We start from the raw sequence: 26,574 nt of genomic DNA, 5'->3' as shown, positions 1-26,574 counted from the left end.
TTTCGATAGGACGCGTGTTTTCGTCGAGCTCATCGACTTTAATGACACACATTTCTCGCACGAGAATGGTAGGTGCTGTCCAATATACATACGTATAAGCGTAAGCCAAGCGAGATCCGATTGCATACGTAGCAATCACTAAAGTGAATAAGTTGCATTGAAACGCGGCATAGTGATGAATAGCGAAAAGGGTATATATACAATATTTTTGTTTATCGAATATTTTTTCCTGCAATTTTTCATATTTTTTATGTCAAGTGCAATCTCTTTAACAAAATTTTATTTGTTTTGTATGTCACGTGCAATCTCTTTTTGCAAGAAAGATAAATATTTAATATATATGACGATATACACAGGCGAAAATGTGGCCATCGAAAACATGTTTTTCGTCTTTTCTATATATGCATATATAAAAAAATACAATTTTTGATAGAAATAAAAGATGCAAGAACGTTTTCGATATAGTCGCACTTTCGTGTGCATATCGTTGACTTTAACGACACGCATTTTCCGTTTCCAGTAACGGCGGATATATCTCCTATATTTGAACGGAAGCTGCGCTCGAATCGATTGCAACACGATAGTCAACGTTAAGTGGAATTGAGAGGATCGTAACGTGGCACGGAGTTGTTTCACCGACAGTGCGGCGATTGATCTCACTGCTGCCGCCATTTCGATGATTGCACTGATTGATGGCTGCTCTCTTGTCCGTGTGTAAGCACGATCCGACGAACTATGCTGGTGGCGATCTCGATCCTGCGTATCGATTCCAAAATTGCGTGCGCGTCTGTCTGTGCATTCCTCGGGAATACACGCGAATACACGCGATTTCAATGAAATTTATGAGAGCGTGAAAATATATTTCGATGACACGGAAAGCGCATTATTATAACTGCAGTATTTTAATTTTTTTTATAGCAGACAGTGAATGATCTCTCTCATATAATAATATTTCTTCGACTTTGGAACAGACAATTTCAACGGGGAAACTAAAAAGAGAAACCCTTATCGCAAAAATGCTGAAAGAAAAATTCAAAATATAATCCTATCTCAAGTATTTAACCTGATATAATGGCTTCGAAATTTATAATAAATTATTGAGAGACGGAAATATTCGCTTCCTCCAATGATGAAACTTTAAAAGTTCTATAAATTTTTGGCGAGAATACTTTTCTCCCTTAAATAAATAAATTTTGCGCAGCGCTCTTCCGATCGCGCTACTTTCACCCGACAAATCCTTGACAGTTACGCGATTATAGACAAGTTTGAAAACTAATTTCTCTCCGGCCTATATTAATTTAGGTCGCTCGGCTAGATCAACGACACGTGTCGTTAGCGACATATATAAATCCCTCGTCCATTTTACGCAGTTAAAAATTTATCATTGCGCGTCTTTTTGGCATTGTGATAAAATGCGCGACGTGTCACGGAACATGTGATGAAATTTGCATGGGAAAGAAGGGTATGCCACACGGGAACAACGTATGAGGCTCCACGGGGAAATCTCTGCTCGATATCCGCTGACGGCACATATCTTTCGAGAAAGAAAGCGTATCTCGCGTACACGAAATACTAACCCGCAATGTAACGTGACGTATAAATTCTCGCGTGCACTTTTTTTTTTTTTTTTTTTTTTTTTTTACAAAATTTACTTTATTACAAAAATATGAATATTTATGGAAACATATTGTTTTACAATTAGAATAATCTCTTGATTAAATCGTAATGTAATAATCGCGAGCTTTTTCCCGAGAGGACCCGAGAGAAAGAGAGAGAGAGAGACTCGAGAGCAATTTTTGAGACGCGGGCATTCTTTTGTCGCGGTTGTATGTACATACAACGCGTACTGCGGATTTCAATGCAGAAACTGCGGCGTAACGAGGTGAAACGCGTAACTTTACTGCAGCCAGAAGATTCGCGGCACGATAATTATTATGCACGCGCGTATACAAACGGCACACTCGGCGAACTCGTAAACTAATGCGCATTGTTCAGCCCTGCGAAATTGATAAACGGACGGCCGTTTTTCACGTCGCGATATAACTTCGGCTTAACAAGGATGGAATTGAATTCGCGTTCTGTAGTATTACGTTGCTGATTGCGCTAATTAGCACTAATATTGCCCAATAATTGATAGAAAAATATGCGAAACGCGCATCTGAGAAACAATACCTGCCTCTCCCACAATAATCAATACATTAATAATTAATTTATGTATGCAGTACTTGCCGCGTGACTCTCATGTATTCCATACATTCCATGAGAACATTTGATTTTGATTTTTAAATGGTAACGTTATACAATTTTTATAAAATCATGTATGTTTTTCGATACCATGTGTGTAGTGCATTTATTTTACTGTGACATACATATATCCCATTTCTAATCTTAATAGTTTCTTAAATGTTTTTTTGTCTCAAAACTATTATTTTATATGTATATCAAGACTATTATTCTGTTTATTATTGTATAAACCTGACAAAATTACAATCATATAGTAATATGTAATTAGAGACTTATACGAAATATTTATTCATTAAGCGTAAAATATAAAAATTAAATATATAGAGAAAAAAATTAAGCATATTTGATGTGTGTATAAAATAAATATACGCATGTGATACATTTACAGAACAATTACAATAGTCATAATATCATTTCCATTTAATTTTTTGAAAATTATTTTATGGAAATTAACCATATTTGCATGTTCATTTTATTTACTTAATTTTTACTTTGTTTTATAGAATATTTTAATTGTTATACTTTTTTGATAACAGTAATTTTCACAGTCTTATAAAAAAATATAAAATATATGTTATAAATAAAATTATCAGTGAGTACATGAAACTCCAGCGATGTGAATGGAAAGTCATTAAAAATTTAATGCAAAATATTAAATTGAATTACGTTTACAAATTATTACAAAAAGTATATCAGCCATATAAACGTTATAATGCATACGTAATTTCTCTTTGAAATAATTAAAAAAATAGTAAAAAACCACTCCTCAATGTTTAAAGTCGACAAGACTGGCAATAATTTATTATAAATAATTATTTGAAATACAACAACAACGTTTCGGCTGTCATTGCAGCCCTTTTCAAATACATCAAATTTAAAACAGTAAATCAACTTCTATGCAAACTACCGACAATGTTAACGCTTGTTTTGATGAACAATGTAAGACTTTTCAATGTTCAGTCTTACATTGTTCATCAAAACAAGCGTTAACATTGTCGGTAGTTCGCATAGAAGTTGATTTACTGTTTTAAATTTGATGTACTTGAAAAGGGCTGCAATGACAGCCGAAACGTTGTTGTTGTATTTCAAATAATTATTTATAATAAATTATTGCCAGTCTGGTCGACTTTAAACATTGAGGAGTGGTTTTTTATTAATTATTACTGGCAACCTTAAGGATTATTATTTAAAAAAATAGTATTGTGAATATAGTTATTGGATTAAATAGGAATTTGTGTAAATAATTAAGTTATTCATAAATAATTTATTATAGTAAAGAAAAGAAATCCCTGTAATTGAATTTTACGATATAAAAAAAGCTCCTTTCGTACAATTAATTTAAATAATGATTGAAAAGGCACTGGATAACCGGGGCTCAAGACTGTCCGTCAAAAGCAACAGGTTGCAACATATCACGTGCATCGGTCAGTCGATAAAACCGCCAATGGCTTTACGATCTCAGCTTGGATCGAGAAAATCATGATAGATCCGTTTATTGTTGGAGTAAATATTTGTGAGATGAAATATATTCTCATTCAATCGATATGAATTGCTGTCGATTCTTTTGCAATTTTCCATTAGAGTCATGATATACAGTAACTATAAAATAACATATGATTTCTCATAACTTTTCATGCATATTAATGCTGTTAATCTTATAATCATATTTGTATAATATAACTATTACTATACGTTCACTTTAATCTTAATAAATTAATACTTAATAAAACAACTTTATTTTTATTACTCGTCCGCATAATGAGCAAAAATACTGCCGCATGTAAAATTATAAAAATATTAAATAGAAAAATTATATAAACTATACGAGGGGAATTCACTTTTCCTCTGATATTTTATCAAATGTTTGTATTTATGAAATTGCAAAATTTAATTAATAGAGTTTTAATTTATTATTATTCACATAATAGTGACTTGAGAAATGTAACTTCTTCCTGTATAATATTATTTTTGAAAGCGTTTAAAATAAAGTTTTCTCAGATTGAACTTTTGGATATTATTAAGATCAGTATTACTCTTCTTCTATCTAATATCCAATGGTAAATAACTTGATAATTATATCTTGTTTAAACTTTTACGCGAAAAAATTCACTAAAAATTATTTTAAAATTCTCTACTCGTTAAGCTTCATAGATAAAATCCGTTAAAATCCTTCTGCGTTTAATATTACACAAACTTATAGATTAAATCCCAAATGTACAAATTTTTTCTGTAGAAAAATTAAAGAGGAAATGTTGGAATAAAATTTGTAACTATTGAGCATGATTTACATAGATATTTTTTTTTTTTTTTTTTTTTTTTTTGATAAAAATATTTGCATATCGTTACTTAGAACCTGTTATTACATTAATTTTATTTGTACTAAATATCTATTTAGTGCAAAAATAATATTTATTAATAAAATAATAGTCGGTGAAACTTAAAAGTACTTTTTAGGAACATAGTTATAAAATCATTATGATTTTTCTCAGTAAACTAAAAACTCAATAGCTTCAAAACGTAGCTACTGTATAAGAAAGAACGTAAACTTTATTTAGCAAGCAGAGAACGATTTACGAAAGTAAACTCTCTTTTTCTCCTTCCTTTTTTATTTCTCTTTTTCTCTCGCCTATAAATGTAAAAACTTTCTTCGCAGAAGTTATCGAGAGCAATCGTTGAAGATCGAGACAGAAATAGAAACCACATGTAATTTCGTTAATAATCAATCACTCGTCTATCATCATCGGATTGAATGGAAAAAAAGAAAAAGAAGATATATATAAAGGAAGAAATATTTGTAGGAGATTAATGATTTTGAATTGGAAATTGCGCGACAAATTGTATATATTTGTTTTTCACATACTATTTTTTAGTACCAATTTATTTGTACTATTATTCAAAGACGACATTATTGGAAGGGAATTTAAGACGCGCGCGTTCCATATTTTCGCTCGCATTTTTCTCTGTGCGCCAGACGATTAATAATTCTCTCTTCTTTATTCCCGCGCGCATGAGGCCATATCGGCAGACATTTGGAGAGGGCTCGTTTTCTCATATCCGCCGAAGAATGGATTCCATGCGACACGGCTGCGGGTCACACGTTCACGGCCTTTTCGGAAACGGGATAAGCTGCCGTCGCCGCAATGGAGAAGCTATGATACACACAGATCACGTGCGCGACCCTCGGAACGTCGCGAACCAAGTTTTCGGGTTCGGATTCACTTTCCGTCCGCACGAGCTAATTTATGTCGCAACAAATAATATAAACCGGTAGCGAGTACACTGACTTTCTCGATTTCGAAGAGAGCACGATGTCTTGCCGCCGATTTGCGATTTTCATTTCGATTTCGCAATTATACCATACAAATTATTAGGATAATTTCCCAGACGCTAATCGCGCTAATGTCAATCGATTTATTTTACGTTATTGATTCAGTTATACATTTTTTATTTTTTATTTTATTCTATTCTTTTCATTTTTATCGAAGAAATCATGATTTATACAATGATAAAATGATTGTTAAGGACGAATTCTACAACTGCGAAAATTGTTCATCGAGTACTGGGTACAGATTTACTACAGCTGTTACCGGCTATGGAAGGGGTTGAATAAGTGTTTGTGCCGGATGTTTCATCATTTTCCACGGCGAAATCGTGACGCAATCAGCACTTCTATTTTAGTACCAAAAGCAATATCATCTAGCACGTAACAGATTTAGGGACGTGTATCGTAATCTAACACAGTTAACAATTCAAGTCCCTATACATACAATCTGACAATGATTTGCGCACCGTTTCAATTTACGACGGTACAACTTTCAAAATTTCCGATCGCGAAAGATGATGCTTTTTTAGTGAAGGGAATGTATCTTTATACGTATTCCCTTTCTACTTTTTTAGAGTAGCTTTATTCAGAGACCAGACATACTTACTAGCACAAAAGCAAAGAATTATCCTGATATTATTTTGAAATGTTCAGATAGTTAAGATTTTTAGTTAGTTTGAAATAGCATCACATCAATTGTTACAATTGTTAATTTAATGATTCGCCTTTCTCTAATTTACAGTAATTACATTTTGCACTGTGCAGCAAGATTATATATATAAAATACCATGATGCATATAAATCTGATGATATCGAATATATTTCATTATTTCGTAATAATATTCCCATAATGTTAAAATTGCAAAGTAATCATTTTATAATAAATATCTGGTAACATTTTAAAATGTATTATTTCATAATAAATGCATTTTTTTCTTCCTGGAAAACCAAATATATTTGCTATTCGCAGATATTTAAACTGAATCTATGGTAGCTAGGGAAAATTTCTTCCCGTACGTGACGTAGCATATTAAAAGACTTCTTGCATAATCTCGTGCGATTTACAAATGTTTATTTATTCACCCAAATATTAAATTTAATTGTTGGAAATATTATCTTCATGTATTATAATGTGTTTGCATGCGTGTATCTATGTGACAATTATCAATGATAAATTGTTATAGTTTAAATAATGCATAAAAGAAGCGATAATGATCTTTAAAAAAATATATGATGACAATTAATATAAAATTAATAAAAATTTGTATAAAAATGTGTGCATTTAATAGAAAATTAAATCTCATTATAAATATGCATTTTTGCATAATTAGAGATTTTTTATCTATTTTATTTTATTTTATTTTATTCATCGAATGTACATATCAAAGACGAGCAAAAAACGAGACCATCATTAAGAAAATAAGAGCGGCTCTTCTCTTCTTTTGTTAAATAAACTCATTTATTACATTAGAACCTACGATCGCGTGATTAAAAAATAAAAATACATCATTATTGTCTCACGCGAGCTCACGTTTTGTATTTTACGTCATAATCTAAGTATTATTAAACGAATAAAAATCTTTGCAAGATTTATTTTATTTATTTATTCACTTTTTTCAGAAAAAGGAAATAGAAAAAAATTTAGTATAAAAATGAAAACTATTACACAAACAATAATTTTTATATTTGCAATTCGAGTAATTTAATAGAGCAATTCTAGTGATGCATTCCATCAAAAAGCAAGATATTCACCGATATCCTGCTGTGATGCTACATGATATCACGCAATCACGAGCATTCTGTTTTTTTCCGGCGAGATTCATGTTTTTTGAAAATTTGATCACGCATGCCGAATCGTTTACGTAGTACCCGATTGAAAAAAAAAAAAAATCAAAGTACAGATTAATCAATTAAAAGGTAAACACTGATAAGAAAAAAATAGAAAAGGAGGGCTGCTAATCAGCGTTAACTTTATCGCCGTTATTATTTATAACGTAATAAATGATAAATTAGAGCGCGCGCTGGCGTGTTACGATAATAGCGCGTTGTCCCTACGTTAACCATTCATTTATCTTGTTCGCGATGCGATGGTTTGACGCCGGTTGCGTGATAGTGATGAATTATGGTTACGCGGACAGTTAATGCAACGTACAACGACGAAAGTCCGGGAAACTTTTCGCGGTACGTGACCTGCCATAGTAAACGCTAATATGGCGCCGGATCTCTCGCACAAATGCCGCGTATTTTCCCGTTCAAATATAACAGATCCAGTTTACGGCCTCCGGCACATCCTTAACGCTATGCGTCATTCGCCACCATCGCGGATACGGCGAAGTGAATTGAATGCGAGAGTCGACGGAAAGCCCGCGACTTCCTCGTCGTCGTCGTTGTCGACCGTCCCATTAGCCAGCTTTCTTCCACTTGCGAATTGCATCACGCCATATGCAAAATCGAATTGCGGCACGCGCACTCTCCGAGAGAGAGAGCGCGCGCTTCTATCCGATTTTATGATAGACGTTTGATGGAAATGAACGAGGACCGCGAGGAAAATTTGGAAAATCGGATTTATCACACCGCGGTGGGACTATACTTAATTGATTTTCACTTTATTCGCAACCGCGCCGTTTTATTTTCCAAAAGTATATTTATTATGGATGGGTATATAAATAAAGTTTATATTTTTGGAGACCGGCGTTTAACGCGCATCGATTTTCTTTGACGAAATTTACGAAATAACACGTAATCGCGAGGTTACAGAATTTCGAATCTTAAAGAATACGAAATAATAAATAATCGTCAGAATTATACGCGAGATTTATTTTCAAGACAGTTGTAATTAATCGGAGATTTACAAGAGCTTTCCTTTCACGCGCGCCGTATTTATCATCCGGCATATTTCCGAGCCATTTATGTTATATCTCGCGCTATTTCTAAAAAGATTATGCAAAGCGCATGCAAATCTGCATCGACTATGCAAATTTTATCGAGCCACTCGCTCTTATTTTCGGCCAATCGCGTTTAGCACGTCTCGGCTTAACCAAGGATTTACAGATCGCGAAACCCTCTTTTGGCAGTCGCTTCCACAGCCTATTTCGCCGAGGTTTTAACCCTGGGGCGCCCTTGGGAATATGGCCCTTCTTCCTTAAAATCCCTTGAATTTCTCGAAACCGACCGGTCAGACTGGCTTTAACTATTTAAGCTTTCTCCTGGAGATGCCAAATTGTTTAGCCTGAATAATTTATGTAATATCAGTTTATATTTGCCCTGATCTTTTTTGCAGCTGTGCCGATAACTAAAAATAAAATTATTACATGCATTTTTGATCACAAAACTGTTTTAAAAATCTATCAATAAAAGATTATAATGTTGAATAAAAGTACATTTAAATATTTTCCACTTTTTGCGCTCAAAATGTGCTATGTTTTAAATTACTTTTTCTCTTCGTATTGAACTTTCTCTGAAAGCTGTAGACGTAACATTATAAGTTTAAAAAATTGGTTGATGGAATAAAAAATTGAAATTGTATTCTCTTTGTCTTTTCCTACTTATTATGTTATATACTGTTAAAATGTAGTTATTAGATAATGTTGTTGGAATTTTTTCACACACGTCAAAAAATGTATAGTCTCATCTCATGAGTGAAAGACTATCACTCCATCTCCCACACTGATTGTAGAATCTCATTTTTGTCCCCAACTTTGAAATTCCACGGAAGTAAGAAGAAGTTTTCTGACAGAAAATGGATGTTGGAAAATGCTTTAACTTTGATAAACTATGCCGCACGATCATGATGGACTTTGAAAATTATTTTAATTAAGCACTTTCAACAACCGTTCAAATTGCGATAAGGAATTCGATAAATCAGTATGAATAACTTTGTAGTTTGTACAACTAACAAGGAATCTACATCGATCCCTGTGAACATGTGGATCCCTGAATATATATAAATAATGTCGAAAGACAAAATAATCATAATAATAATATATTTCAAACGTTTGTTTCGTAAGAAAAGCAATCATGTAAGTTTATTAATTTGCATGACGATATATTTTTAATTATTCAATTAACAGAAAACGAAAGATTTATGTCTCCGTAAATTACAATTGCCTCTCTCCCTCTGCATTATTATTTTTGTTTTCGTGAATAATTCATGAGAGTCTAATACCTATCTATTTGAAAACCAATGCGCGTACCAGAAACAACAAAACCGGTGCTTTTTACGCTAAAATCTTCAAACAAAATATCATTCTTGGCACGTATTTTATGCTACGATATATTCGAAATTGTTATAGATTATGTGTCAAGTTTTTGTAATACGGATTTATTATACGTCACTCTTATTTTGAGAATAACACAACCATGTAATTATCGTTTTTCAGAAATAATAAAACATGTTAAATAGAAACATAAATAACAATTTCAGTGCATCTAAAATTACGACCAAAGTACAATACAACCTCTTGTAACAATGAACAAAACATAGCTAAAGTTTGTTATTTCACAATGACAATTCTTCTATAAAATATAGAATCCTTCTGTAAAATAAAAAAATCTTTTGTAGATAAAAAATACGACATAAATGCAGTAAATTTGACATATTAACTTAAAACCTGCAATCATAAATTTAAAATGGTAACTATTTATTTGTCTTTCTCATATTTATAGCAAGGATACATTTAATTTTCTATCAAATTCAGGGAGAGTGAATATGCGTGTTGATGTATTATTTCGTGTTTGTTTAGCATGTGATGCAAAATTGCAAAGCATTCATAATATAGGACCACAAATGGAAGCAGGTCAAAGGTCACGCGAAAATCAATCTAGATTATCCGGTGAAACAATTTTTGCGTTTGCCAAAAATTTATCGCATACGCTTCGAGAGGGGGATGAATCGATAAATCGCGCGCCCATAAATAATACTGCACATAATAAAATGCAGGATGCATGATATGGCGTTCTAAATTTTCAGACGATTACACTTGCATAGTACTATGCGTTAAACTTTCCAATCGCAAATAACAAACTAAATAAAACATTTTGCAGCTTGACATCAAATTGTAGAATAATTCTATTTTATGTTTTGCATTGAAAAATAGAGTCATAAATGACGAAAATAAAAATCTGATTAAAGGTGAAACAGATCTTGAGGCGAATTTTAATCGCAATCTTTCGTTGATAATAATATGCGACTTATAAGAAATTAGATACACGGTCGGAATAAAATTTCTTGAAAACGCGCGAGTATCCAATATAACGTATATATGCAGTTTCTCCGATGTGCGGGAAAAGCTATAACTTAGATCGCCGTTTCGAGAATCGCTTCGCAAAGTATAACCAATGCGGCAGTATTTCAGAAGCTCTTCCGAAAGTGAAGAAAGCGTCGGTTGCCGAGTGTAGATGACGTAAATGCACGGAGTATTAATGCGAGGACGTGCCACGGAATCTGGATCTGTCGTAATGATGCATCGTGAATCATGTATGTTTAACGTATGCGCGTAATTTTGCAGTTACGTGAGACACTTTCGTTATTTAAGAAATGTAATTACGATGGATAAGAGAAGATTATAATTTTGAAAAGTAACCGATAGATTTTATTTTGACAGTTGTAAGATAAGAGAGGATATGCAATTTACAGCTGATCAAGTTCACGAAACAATCGAAATATGCAAAATTATTTCGTATAAAATTAAAATTTGCAAAGTAATTGAATCTTTTCATGTATTTCGCATTCGAGATGTTATTTTCTTAATATCAGTATATTACTTATGCCAGTTATGCTAATAAATCTCCGCAAAACTGCACTGTTGATTTGTTTGCAAAAGAAAATGCCGTATACAATTCTGAGTTGTTAGAAACGGATTCTCTTGCGAGAGAATTTAATAAAGAAGAGATGAGACATTCGCGTCATTAATCTAAAGTAAAATTCGCAATAATGCGGCTGGTAGAAATAAAAAAAAAGAAGAAACCAATTGTATCGTTCCAGAAATACATCTATATGCTGCGAAAGCCATTCATATTCCACCTTCATATCCAATTCGATTTCACTAAGACCATGAGTTATTATCGATTCCACAGTTGCAATTGGTTGTTTAAGCCCGCTGGCTTAGATTGTGAAGAACAACTCGATGAAAAAAAAAACACGATTCATTACTGGAAAAACTTGGTTATAAAGAAGGTTATAAAAAAATGAAAAAAATTGGAAACTTAATATTATATTCATGAAAAATATAAGAAATAAAAATTTTTTATTAGGCGCGAGTTATATAAAATATAAAATATATATTTTTATTTAGAAATACAAACTTTCTTATTATAGCATACAAATTTTTATATAGTTGCTGTAGCAGATATTACAATTAATTATAAAATAAATATATCTTTATAAATATAACTTTAAACGCAAATTCATTATTTCAATTTGGCAATGAGATACAAATTTTGATGAAAATAAATATCAAGATATTAAGATAGTTTTTGGGTTTGAAATTATTATTAAAGCAGAGAAACAAATATAGAATATAAATATATAGTGGACTTTATGCTTTATTAAACTTTGCATGGATTGATGAGATTCAAATTTGAAATTTAGTTACATTAACGTTGCATTTTAATGTCAGTTAAGAAATGACTTCATTCGATATTTCCCAAGATTTTCTGTCTCAGATTTAAATAAGAAATATTCCTAACAAAAAAGATAAAAATCATCCCCTTTTTACAATATTTATTTTATTATGCCATTCGCGATTCCACAAAGCATCGTTCTTTCATAAACACATAAACTAAAGACAAAGGAAGTAGAAGTGATAAAATTTACAATGGCCTAACAAGAAAATTAGGATGCTTACGTGACTCTCAGCACAAATTACGGGAGCTAGTTATTTTCACATTTAAGGTAGTGTACATTCCCTCAGAGCCGATTTGTTAAGCTACACTTATCTACAAGACAAACTCATCGTAAGATAAGGCTAAGCAGCCCTAAGGGAATGTGTGTCGAAATATATTGCGCGCATTGACGATAACGTTACGAATTTCCTTTCCGTTTGTCGGCGGAGAAACGTCGGTCGGTCCGTGTGTTGGAATCGCCGCACGTGCATACTCACGGTCGAAGAAACGAGATAGTCGGAGTGCCATTGCAAGTGAGCTCTGAAACTCGGCTAATCTCCAGACTAAGTACTATTCCGCTGCAGAACACTATTGAAACTTACTCCTGGTGAAGCAGGCGTACCGGTTCCAGGAGGCGAAATTGTTCGCGATTTCGTGCACTATGGCTGTGTGAGCACCATGAAAAAAAGTACGAATGAATAATCAATTTATTTTTGTCAAATTATAAGTAGACCTCTCTCTCTCTCTCTCTCTCTCTCTCTCTATATATATATATATATATATATATATATTAGGGTGGTCGTTAAATTGAACATCATGTTGGATGGTCATAAATCAGCTCCAAATGTAGAAAAAATAATTCTCTAATTTTTTCAGATTTTTATTTTCAGTCTTGAGTCTTCCTGTTTACACGTGTTATGTTATATTCTTATATCAGTTTATTTATTTATTCATTTATATGTTATTTAAATATTATTTATATTATATTTTTTATAATTTGAAAAAATACTTAATTTACTTCAGTTCTAGATGGATCAGCTGCAAAAGTAGTGAACAAAATTATTTAATTTTTTATAAAAGATAGTCATAAATATTATATGGGCTATTCCGCTATTTATATTATTTAACTATTTTATATTATTTTATACTATATTTTCGGTATTTTCAAATAGCTTCAACTTTTTTTCACTAAAATTTCAAATTATTTACAACAAAAATTGATGACAGAAACAGCTGCAGAACTGTGGTATTAATAAAATTATTAATAAAATTACATGCCAACAGGGAGACTCAGGACTCAAAATAAAAATCTGAAAAAATTAGAGATTTTTGTTTTCTACATTTAGAGCTGATTTACGACCATCCAACATTAAAATTTTGAAAAAAACCTATATAACGACCACCCTAATATATATATATATATATATATATATATATATATATATATAATTTTGTCGCGTGAAAAGAGAGATCGTATTATAAATCAAATAAAGTAGGCTTGAGAATAGTGCACGTGACAATAAGACGACCGTATAACAACGCACTATATATCGCGAAATTCGGCGCTTATTTTTCGCGAATTGCTTTGCGTGTCGTTGCAATATCTCCCGAAAATTGACAAACCGCGACAGATACTATTACAGTACATCGTCTCTAGTCATTAATTTTTGATTTCCACAATATCGCAAAACATCGAGAGAGTTAATAAGATATAACAATTTTATTCTTCGAATAGACCCTTTCAATTTTATGCGACGATAGTCCATTCAGCGTGTGAATTTATATTGTAAAATACAATATAATATGTATATATTTCGAGGCAACAATAAATAAATTGTTACACAGTATATGGTCTCCACAACGCATGTCTTCGTGACGTGTTATTGTCAACCAAAGGGTACTCAGCTTGTTGTCATTCGCGCAGCGGCAATTGAACAAAAAAGTACACTGAAAAAAATGTGTTAACTTGACTAAACCTTTCAACTAAATATTATTTTTTTAAATTGAACATATACAAATATTTAAATTAAGTATAACATATTAAATCTAACAAAACGTATATTTGACTTAAATACTAATATATGTTTAATTAACAAAATGGTAATTTAGTTGGAAGGTTTAGTCAAGTTAACCAATTTTTTTTGTGTAGTGGCATAAACTACTCCGTTGTAGCATCCTTATTATTTTGCGAAATACTATCGCGATAAATAAACAGCGTTAAACATAACTATTTCTCATATAATTATAATTAATACTCGTAATCGAAGCAATCATTTTGCACGATTTGAAATAGGAATCATAGTGATTTTATGAGATTAATGTATATATACAAATTGTGCGTATAATATATTGATTTTTGATTAAATATATTTTTGGAATGGTTCATCACGTCTCTTAACTAGCCATTAATTCGATTATTCACGTAATATCGCGTAATATTAGTTAATGATTAGTTAAGAATTTTTCTTACAGGGGATGTTAAGAGAAGGAACAAGGGGAATTTCTGAGATCCCAACCATAGGATTCAAATTCCTCAGTTTCCAAAAATTTCTAAATCTTAATTTGTCGCAATAACATCGCGTTTGGCTCTTAGTCGAGATGAAGATGGAGTTTTTTAAAAAATAGGAGAGCTGACTCACAAATATTCTTATTAATATTAGTTAATGATGTTATTCGTAAAATCTCTCACAGATATAGAACGGTATAATAGGTTGATTTCAGAATCGAACATTGCGACGTGTTTAATTAAAATCTAATTTATTCAATCAAAGTAATATCTAAGTCATATCTAATTGCACATTTTATTAACCTTGTGTTAAAAATACAGTGTTTGTATACGTTGAAAATATATTAAAACGCGTATTACAAATATTTTATTCGGTCGAAATTTACTGCGCGAATAATCGATAAAAAATGATGACATATTTTCAGACGTTACATTTTCCGGAATTTTTCTTTGATTCTAACAGCTTTGTGCTCGTATAATTTTTTTACGTTATTCTTCCATTGAAATACAATTTATATGCGATTAACGTCAGTAATGCCGCGTGAAATGCCGCACAAATGTTACATTCTAGTGATTAATACGCACGTGATTGTAATTACTTGTATTTTCGCAAGTTTATAAATTTCGTATGCTATGAAGCAATAGCCAACAGAGAGGATACAGATAATTTAATTGCTTTCGGAAAATGAAAGGTTGATATAAAATGATAATATTAAAATTACACAAATAATTTCGTGATTATAATAAAATAAAATTTATTCTTTAAATATTAACATGTAATATTATATGCAACAATAATCTATTCATCAAAATAAATTTAAAATGCAAAATATAAAGTATATATTTAACTAAATGAATCTTGTAAGTAAGAAATAGCGACACGTTCTTCTGTTTACATCTCACAAAACTTTTCCTTTAATCAAGACTTGATATATTATAAAACATTAAATATATTTCAGAGCAATGACAAATAAATTGTTACAGAATTTGGCATTTGTAGCGTATATGGCGTGTTGTTATTATTATTATTATTATCAAACGCGCGTTTTCGTATGACGAGACTTGAGGGAAAGATTATGGTTCCGCATATCATTGGATTATTTTTCGAAAAATGCGATTATTATTATTTATTTTTATTATAAGTAGCTATTAACAATTTATAAATGCAAATAATGTGTCCGTTTTTTAAAGTATCGCATATAGTTTGTTTTAATTCGGGAACGCCGTGCAAGTATGCGCATTCATTTTCGTCAAACCGCGAATGGTTAATTATGTCTTAATTAGGTTGGAAGAATTGCAAAATATCGTGCGTCCGTTTTCAGCGAATACTTTATACGCGACGAGTCATATTTTCGCGAGTGCAATGAACTCTCTCAATACAGTGCGCGAATGCAACAAACTTTATCAGTACAATGCGCGAGTGCAACGAATCTGTGCAACCCCGATGACAATTTGAAATAAAGAAATAAAAAAATTTATCTTTTCTCAATATATAAATGTGTGCAATAAAATAAAAAATCTGACGGCAATAGAAATATTAATTATATTTTATTAATATCATCTACACATAAATGTTTATTTCTTATGTATTTATTTTCTCGTTTTAAATGAATTTTATTAAGATTATCTGACAACTGCAATTTGTTTAATATAGCTCTTACAGCCCTTCTTTGTTCACAAACATTAAGTTTAATAGAGCTAATTACTATTTTTATTTAATTATATTTATAAATTCCTTAATAAATTCAAACTTATTATTCTTGTTTTTACATTATTACATTAAAAGATAATATTGCAAATATAAGTTGAGCATAATAGAAAAAATAAATAAGTGTAAATAAGTATAATATTTCACAGATCCATTTTATCTTTTGAAATGAAATAAGACATATATGAGCAAAAATATTTCAATTCATGAATATCTACGGATATAAAAGAGAAATGAGATCTTTGCATGAAACCGGTTTATCGATATTCGTCTGAAGATAATTTCAATAAACGATATTTCGATAATATATGGAGAATTATACACATATGGAGTTATACGTACAGTTTTTGCATATTTAGGATTTATTGATGATCATGTTTTTATATTCAGTGACGTACGCGTGAGATATGTCTGAATCTTTATGAAAAAATAGATTGCAGGTTTTTTTCCTACTTGTCATACTAGAGAAAAATGGAGATACAATATCGCGCGCGCCACGTCAACTCCCTACAATTAAATTTCCGCCAATTAATTCAATGTGCGATGACATTAAAAACTTCTTATTGATTGTTTGAAAATAAAGTTGAAGTATATTATCACAGTATATGCAGGATCTAAAGAATTTTTTATGATAAAAAAGAAGAGAGGAAAGAGAAAAATGTGACTAAGTTTTTTTTTTAAATACACTAAACTAATTTAACTAAATGGTCAGACAATTTTGAATACATATATTGTACACATTAAACACATATAGCGTGAAAAATAAATATTTCTAGAAGTCGTTATATTTTTATTACAAAATTGCAAACGAGAAACTTTATTTCTTAAGACAGAATTGCTCTACGGAATTGCTCTACGGAATTTTAATTTGGGGCTTGCTTATTAAAATGCTTAATGTTGAAAATTAAAAAGTACCTTCTGCTGCATTTGTGCTAATTACGGTAATCTTAAGACGATTTTACATCTTACAAGCGTATCATTGGAGCATTATACACGAACATAGTTTATCTGCTTCGACATGTAAGGTGACTTTGCAAATAAGACAACTGAAATAAGTTGACAACTGAATAAGTTGTTATTTCGCACATGCATTTTTCATTTGACTGAACTTTATAGAATTATAGATAGTCGCAATATTATACAGTGATACGCAAAATATATCCGAAATACGCGATAGACAGTGACACGTTGCACATACATATGTACATGAGTGCAGATGCAGTTACGTACGTGCAACGATACGCGATCGAGATACAGTACGTGCATAGATGCAATATATATGTATACACACGCTGATTTGTATTCCACGATGCGAATATCTTTTGAGTCGTATAAGGACATAACGTATTTTAATAATCACCGCGCCATGCACTCTCCGAGCCGTACAAACGTGCAACGATTTCAAATAATTTCTCGTTACTGCACGGTAAAAAACATTTCGTATTTCTGTTGAAATTATCTTGTGTAGAAATTTTTGTGTTAAAATTTTAACATACTCTTATGTTAATATAACATATTGTCGTTATGTTATTTTGACATTTGTCTGTTGAGTTAATATTCACTATTTTTAAGTGTTAAAACAACACAATTAAATGAAAATGTACGAATTTTTGCTTATATTATATTTTTTTGTGTTATTTTTTCACATATTACGTGTGTTATTTAATTACATAATTGTTTTCTGTTAAATTAACATTAAAATTAGAGTGGATAAATTGGGACATGTGAAATGTGTTAAATTTAACACAATTTTTTTTACTGTGTGTAACATTTTTACACATAGAAGAAACATAATAACGTTGATTATAGAATGGACAGAATACTATATCATTATTATTATTATTATTATCGTCGGGAAAATAATGGCATAAAAAATGGTAAAAACAAATATAAAAAAATTTTATTTGAAAAGTATATCTTTTGTGAAAATAATCCTTTTTTTTTTTTTTTTTTAATTTTTTGCTATATAAATTAGCGTGATTTGCCTCAGTATATCCGCCGAAACATTATTATTAGATCCTAATACGATCACAATGCCGCGTTCGCATCTCTTGCCACTCGATATCCTTCTCGGTAGTTTATCGCGCATCCCCCGGCGCTGCGTCGAAAATTGCAGCGTGCAACGTGGAAGATAAACGGCGGCGCGAGAGAGAGAGAAGCGCGTGGGGTGCACACGCGCCTCTCGTGTACGTGCGCGCTATTTATATTCGGGGTGTGTGCACATATCCGCGCGCGCGTGCACCGCGAAGCCGGCGATATTGCCTTTCTCGATTGAAACGGGGTAGCCGAGGGTGCAGCGATACTAGCCGCCGTGGCGCCGGCCGACTGCACGAATTTCGGAAATTAAAAGCTTCCTGTTTCGCGCACACGAGGAGAGGACTCGGTCGTTGTCTTTTTAAGGAAGTCGTGCTTCACCGCCGTGTTTGACCTCTTGCCATCGAATCGGCGCGAACCGCGGAAATTGAGGGAAAAACAATATGATAGGGTTTACGAGTGTTGAAAGTATTTGTTTTAGCACTTTGGATTATTTCCCTATGATTACGTCAACTAATTGCTGTAATATATATCTAAAACTTATTTCAGAGAAATAACATATTATTAAATATAATTAATAAAAATTTAGATGATTCTTGCATTAAGGAATAATTTGAAAAATTAAGAGATGTAAATGTATATATATAAATATTTAAATAAATATAATATATATATATTAAATTTATAATATACATTTTTATATACAATTATAATATTGATAACTTGAATTTTTGAATTTAAAACTGGTCTCCTGATTTTTCCTTAAAATATATGCTCTACAAATTTTTATATATATTTAAATAAATCAAAAATAAAAAAATTATAATGAAAAAAAAAGTTTTCTCATAAGAGAGTACTATACATGTCATCTGTTTAATATATGCAAAAATTAAAAGATATATTTTTTAAATTAATTATATAGAAATGTGCTTTGCAAAATATAATAATACGAGCTTAAGTCACATATAATGATAGAAATATTTTAAATAAAAGTAATCACACAAAAGCGTGCAAACAGTCGAGATTAGCAATTTTCTGGAGACGATCTCGACACTATTATCCCGATTTATAATGTGTCTGCGAAACTAAATGGAAGTTGAACGTCGATCTGTGACGTTGATCGGTGCACGCGATTCATCTACGACCAACTTGGGACCGAAACTTTGGAATTCGCCGGTCTGTACGCAATTTATTATACTGACACGTCTACGAATCGCAGCATTGCGGTGACCGAGCTTAGTTTACTAGAACGTAATTTTTGCCATAAACATGCATTGTTTATAAAAACGTACAATGTGCATACGTCAGTGACGTACGCTCAAATCTATTATACGTATATAAAGTATTATATATATGTAATGAAATAAAAACCACACAACCACACACTTTTTCTTAATAATAGAATCTACGTAGACAGAGTATCGCGCAAATTAATAAAGAAATAAATCCTTTTATATTTCTTTTTAAATCCTTCAATTGATATTAATAAAGTAAACGTGATATTAATAAAGTGCAAAGTGATATTAATAAAGCTTTTTACATACGTAAAGCAATTTGATGAATAAACTTAGTAATTTTTAATCGAGGGCGGGTTTAATCAATTGTAAAAAGTAAGAAAATTTTAATACGCGTGGTTATTTTTATAATGAAAATCATGAACTTTAAGTATACAAGCTTTGTTATCTTAATATGCTTAAGAATATATACTTATTATTTTATTATCACACAATGATTCAAGGTATCTAATATGCGTGCGTCCTATTTATGAGAACAAAACATGTTTATATACAATACATATGTCATATATAATGCATACATCTTAATACATCTACCTAAACGCGTTAAATTTCTGCATATATATCATCACCAGTAATTAATATTAATAATTATTCGCGCAAATTATAATTTGCGTGAATTGCATAGATAACAATGCGATGAAATGCGCTTAGATTGATAGAATAACACGTTATTAGTAATTAATTCTGATAACTCGACTTTTTGAAATTCCGAAGACTGATATTGATCATCACAAAAGCTTTTAACTATATAATCGGATAATAGTTAAACAACGCCTGATCAAATTTAAAAAAAATGTTTATCACAATCTAAATGTGTTCGAAAAAGATCTTGAATAATTCTTTTCAGAAAGAAAAGAGAACAAAAAAGTTTGAAATTAAAATATAAAAGCTATTGGATTTGAAGATTCTGTAAAATATGTACATATAAAAAATATTTTCTTAATTGATATAACATGAAACACACAAATATAAAGTCGCATTTAAAAAAAAAAAGAATAGGCTTTATATTCTATTATAAGCAATGTGTAATCTACGGCGCGAAAACGCGCCTAAAAGAGCCGAAGGAAAATCGATCGGATGCCGGATATGAAGAAGTTGAAAAAAAATAGTGTTGAACGCTTACGACTTTGATTATTTGCATTTGCAAAAATTACTAAGTTTGAAATAAAAATATAAAAGCTATTAAATTTAAGGATTCTGTAAGATATGTACATATAAAAATATTTTCTGCATTCTTAATTGATATAATATGAAACACACAAATATAAAGCCGCATCTAACAATAAGTAAGAAAAAAAAAGAATAGGCTTTATATTCTATTATGAGCAATGTGTAATCTACGGCGCGAAAACGCGCCTGAAAGAGCCGGAGGAAAATCGATCGGATGCCGGATATGAAGAAGATTGAAGAAAATAGTGTTGGACACTTACGACGTCAATTATTTGCATGAGCGTGAGGCCGAAGCTCAGCGGAAGGGGATCGGACTCGTTGCCCACCGGCCGCTCCAGCACATTGTACGAGTCCAGCAGATCGTTCAGCAGCCGCTTCTCGTGTAAACCGCCACTTACCAGCCCTGCCCAATTACAATCAGTAGTCAGTGAGAAGTTGCGCGCAATCAGTCGCAACGATCACCTCGTCGCCGACGTCGCAACGCCTCGCTTCGGGAAAAGAAATGGGAAAACGGGAAAACGTATAGGAATGATTAATAATTGTCTCTCTCCTTCTCTCCCTTTCTCTCTCTTCTTTTCTCTATTTTTCTACTCATGTCCGAGCAGAGTTTATCGTCTTAGGACTGCAAGCGCAGACCTACCCTAGCTATTTAGTATCTACCCATCCCTCTTGCTACTGTAACCACCCTGGTCCCAAAGTTCTGGACTACTTTCCGCGAATACACAACTTCGCAACTACTCTCTTTCTCTCTCTCTCTCTCTCTCTCTCTCTCTCTGTCTTTCTCCCAATTTTCGTCTCTTTTTCTATTCCTCCTCTCTTTTCGTTATTTCTTAGTCGCTCTGTCTCTCACTCTTTTTCTCTGTAAATCTCTGTCTTCTTTCCCCTTTCTCGTTTGCTTCCTACCATTACGACCTGCAGTTTATCTTTCTTGAATAAATCACTCTTTTGTCTTTCTCTCTTCCTTTACACTACCCTATCACTTTTTATTAGACGGTTTTTCCTCTCTCTCTATCTGCCTATCTTTTTCCGTTCCTCTACTTTTTTTTTTATTTATCTTTAACTTTACCATCTTCTTTCTCTCCCTCCATCTCTTTCCCCCTTTCTCTCTCTCTCTCTCTCTCTCTCTCTCTCTTGTTCTCTTTTTCTTTCTTTTTCTGTCTCCTTTTCACCCTTTCTTTCTATGTGTTCCATTATATTACGAAACGATTTAATCAGTTAAAGTACGCGAAAGTTTATGGTTCATAAAGTTTAGTAAGTTTCAGATAATTCTAGTACTAATAAATTTAAATTTAACGTATAAGACGGGCAACAGGAGCCAAATCGCGGATGACAATGCGTTATCCTAACGAAACTAAATAATTTTTCGTTAGAATTAAATACCGGTGCACAAGGCACCAAATTTTTACTTGGACACGGCCAAGATTTTAAATATGAAATAATCTCATATTTTGAGATTTAATTTCAATACCCCTTTAACCCCCCTACGGAAAATAAATAAATGAATGCAAGAGAAAAATATAGATCCGAAAATCGCTGAATCGGAAATTTGGTGCCTTGTGCACCGGTATTTAATTCTAACGAAAAATTATTTAGTTTCGTTAGGATAACGCATTGTCATCCGCGATTTGGCTCTTGTTGCCCGTCTTATACGTTAAATTTATATTTATATTACAGAGCCTTGTTAAAACTCTTATATATAATAAATTTAAAGTTTTTATGTCTTAAGATGTTTATTACACACTTAAACAAATTCAACATACTCAATTGAACAGAATTAACTTTATAGAGAGCAATTATAACATTTTTCTTTGCATAAAATTTTTATTTATTTTATTTATATATATATATATATATATATATATATATATATATTTTGATATATTTTTTTTGTGTAATATTGAATATACATGTATTTGGAAGACAAATAAAATGTATCTTCGTCTTTATTATTGTTACCTTAAGGACACGCATAAGAGACAATATAAAAATATAAATTAACTATTTAGATGCGATGCTAGGAATTTTCTAATAATAGTTAATACATACTAGGCCGAACGTTCAATGGATTAAAGCACAGATTAGTGAACTATTCGGCCTTGTAAATAGCTACATCGATGTATCGAGGATTTGATACTTGAACCAAAGTTTCATATTGCGGCCGGGAGTTTATCGACACTTATCGACATCTCAGGAAGTAAGATACTGTAAAGTTTAACTAGCTTAAAGCTGAACAAGTATAACGGTGACCTTTCATCAATCATAACCGAAAGAAATGTCAAAATATTTACATTCAAATATTTTGCGATGTTACGTGATTATTTGTAATGTAAAATTGATTTATTTATATATTTTTATTTATATATTTTGGAGTAAACACATTTATGCACATAATAACATGCATTATATATATATATATATATATATATATATATTTCTTCATTCTTTTCAAATTTGTAATTATAAACAGCTAGGTTCAATAATCAGTTTTGATCTTTTGATATTAAAATTTTAAAATAAAATTATTAAAATATAATGACTCGAAATTAAATCAGAATCTTCATTTTAATTTGCTTCTAAATCAAAAACTATCAATATATCTTGATATTGAAACAAAGAAAAAGAATTCCCTGTTATTCGACTTCTTACTCAAAAGTAAGAACATGATACTCATAGTACACTTTGTAGAAATAACGAGAAACGATATAATTAATGCAAAGTCCTGTTCTCATCTCTAGAATCGCATCGACAACTGTAAAATCCAGGCTTGTTGCACTTTGTGTCGTTAGCATTTGCGTTTCCGTCGGAGGACGAGCAAAATTTGCATTACGTATACGCATTTACATTATAGCCCGCCCACGAAAGTCGGAACAAAGGTGCAAGAATACAAATTTAAACGGCGTGAGGCGAAGCTACTGTCAAGAAAAAATATGCGTAATTAAAGCAGGAACACCCCTGCGCTGCATAAATTCTTTCACAAAAGGCGCGATAATGTCGTGATCATAAACCGTTTCTCTTAACATTAACATAATCTGTGAGATACCATCGGAGTACCATATTAAAAAAAATTAACTTTTTGCGTCAAATTATATAATAGAGTCACAAAATTAATATAGTATGTCTTATTAGACTATAATATTTTAGTTAATTAATAATTTTGTTCTCTCTCTCTTTCTCCATCATGATGACACAGTAACTTTATTGAAGTCTCTTTTATGATTTGACGAGGATAATGTAATATTTTCGATGCTAAAAGAAATGAACGAAGAAGAAAGTTTAATATACTTTCAGTGGATAAGATTCTCTCGCTCTATTTTTACCAATACACCTAAATTTCACGAATGCAAAGTATTAGATACGAGTACATTTCCTCGCGACTGGCGGCATCTCGTCGCATCCTTGCGCAGAATGATGAAAAATGCACGCGCCAGTTTCTTCTCGGCGCTTTCGAGAAATTCTCGTTATCCGCGCGGCATCGTTCCATTTCTGTCGCACATGTAAAGAAAACGCCACTACGTAAACCAAATTGTAAAACTCTTAGACATACGGCATCCTTGGGAAATACGGTGGATAATTGAATTCATGAATGTTAAAGAAAGAGAGAGCGGAATAAATGCGACTTTAAGACTTTGTTGATACATCGCGTAAGACCCGAATTTAAAAAAAAATTATATTTTTCGTTAATTATTATTTTAATTATTTAATTCGCTGTATAATGAAAAGAACAGAAAGAATAATTTTTATATAAATATATACCCTAGAGTTCCAAACTTTACACATTATACAAATACAATTTCTTGGATTGTCTATTAAAACGGAAATTCAATTTTATACGCAATTTTGCAGACGCAAAATTAATGGTAGAACGCTCTTCACTTTAATCAATAAACTGGATTAGAGTTTATTCTTGAAAATACAAGAGATTAAAATCTCGAAAGCTTTATATGGGAGACCTCTAGCGTACTCTAATCACTGGAGTAAAAACGTCTTGACTTCTGTGTTGAGGCTGTGGCTTAATGATAACATTTTATCTTCCGGTAGAGTGAGAGTTTTAAGTTTCATACACGGACATTCACACGGAATTCCGCGGTTATGGTGCATTTTATTTCACTGTCTTCGCAGAAGATCAGACGATTTTATAACATCGAGCGCGCACAAAACGAAGAAAAGAATCGCTAACGCGTCTGAATATCGCACGATATTTTTTATTGCGAGGAAAATTAATTTTAGCTAATAGCAAAAATGATCATCAAGGAATTTTAAATTTCGATAAATATGTAAAATGCGCGTCACATATGAACCGTGTGTGACTAATATCTCGGTCGTAATAATTTCGTAAATACACCGTTTTAAACATTCGCATTTTTTATTTAGCCGTAGAAAGAATAAAGAAAAGAAAAATCTTCTATCTATTATTAATAACAAAAATTATCTTTTTATAGAAATAAAACTAAGATGTTATGAATAATGTTAATATCAATTATTCCAAAGACTTTTTATTGCTACACAGCACAAAATTTTTACAACAAATTTTAATAAGCGTACTGTTGGAATTAATATTTAATTAAACATTATATTTGCTAATTATAATATGAGATTAGATTATATGTGTGTGTAAACAATGGAACAAGTAATTATAAATTATTTTTATTTAAAAGAAACTTATATGTGGACGCTTTTTCCAATGAAACCTTACGTAGAAGTTCACGGGAATTTACACAAAGGACATTAATAAGATCTCTGCGTGTATGGAAACTAAAACTTCCTTTTATGGCCGACTTCCACACAATTCTTATCGGGATTTGAATTGTGGTAAGTGCAGGACTCAGTATTCTTCGAGGTATAAATAAAGATTACGACGCGCAAGTCTTGCCAGGATTACTAGATGGAAGATTTGAAAAATAGATTCGGGAATATTTTTTCACCGGACATACGTGGCATCATAAATAAAAATGTTATATTTGTTCATGGAATCCTTCCCATTACGCATAACATATTATACAATATATGCCATATAATTGATGGATGTGAAGAGAAGAAAATTTATACGAAAATCTCTTTAACAAAACAACAACAACGAACAATAGTAACACAATTTTACAAGTTTTGAAAAGTAGTGTCACTTTCGAATGGGTATTACAATTCTATAGCGTGTACTGCATTGTTTCCGTACTGCTGCAAATTATCGAACGAGCCAAAGTGCAAAGTCGAATACACATCCATTTTTAACATTTTGTAAAACAAATTGTCCTTTTTTTTTTATTATTTTACATAGCAAACGGTTGACAGTTTGACGAATTTTTGAAATATTGACTTTTATTCCCGTCGATAAGAAGAGACTTCGTCATGGTACGTGAGATAAATCTGAAGCTATAAAACATCTATGTCTGTACCTTATTCATGCCGGATTTTTGCCATAAATCTACACTACCATAAAATCTCTGATAAGACGGCGATCAATAAAATATCATGAAATTGCTAAAGAATTTTTTTCTCGTTAAACTCTTGTCACGTTTTGCAATAGATGCATAATACTTTTATGAAACATGCGATGTTTTTGTTGATATTGTATAATAGTAACTGATACACTGTCATGATATGAATGAGCAGCAAGATTTGTTTAACGACTGAGAAACAACAGAAATATGGTTTACAGAAATAGGATGTGTAATTATTCTCAACACAATTTATT

General features: G+C 31.6%; 1 protein-coding gene across 1 annotated transcript in view; it reads right to left on the bottom strand.

Moving 5' to 3' along the window:
• nAChRa7 (nicotinic acetylcholine receptor alpha7 subunit) overlaps positions 1–26,574 on the bottom strand; it is a 207,017-nt gene that overhangs the window by 115,494 nt on the left and 64,949 nt on the right. Inside the window, exon 2 of the mRNA XM_029318891.2 lies at positions 21,146–21,288. Within this exon, the coding sequence (XP_029174724.1) occupies positions 21,146–21,288 (143 nt within the window). The remainder of the gene's footprint in view (positions 1–21,145; positions 21,289–26,574) is intronic.

Source organism: Nylanderia fulva, unplaced genomic scaffold, assembly GCF_048542155.1.
Source record: "Nylanderia fulva isolate GAGA-0341 unplaced genomic scaffold, ASM4854215v1 Scaffold36, whole genome shotgun sequence".
NCBI lineage: Eukaryota > Metazoa > Arthropoda > Insecta > Hymenoptera > Formicidae > Nylanderia > Nylanderia fulva.
The sequence above is the reverse complement of the archived record's forward strand: the minus strand, read 5'-3'. Positions and strand labels throughout refer to the sequence as shown.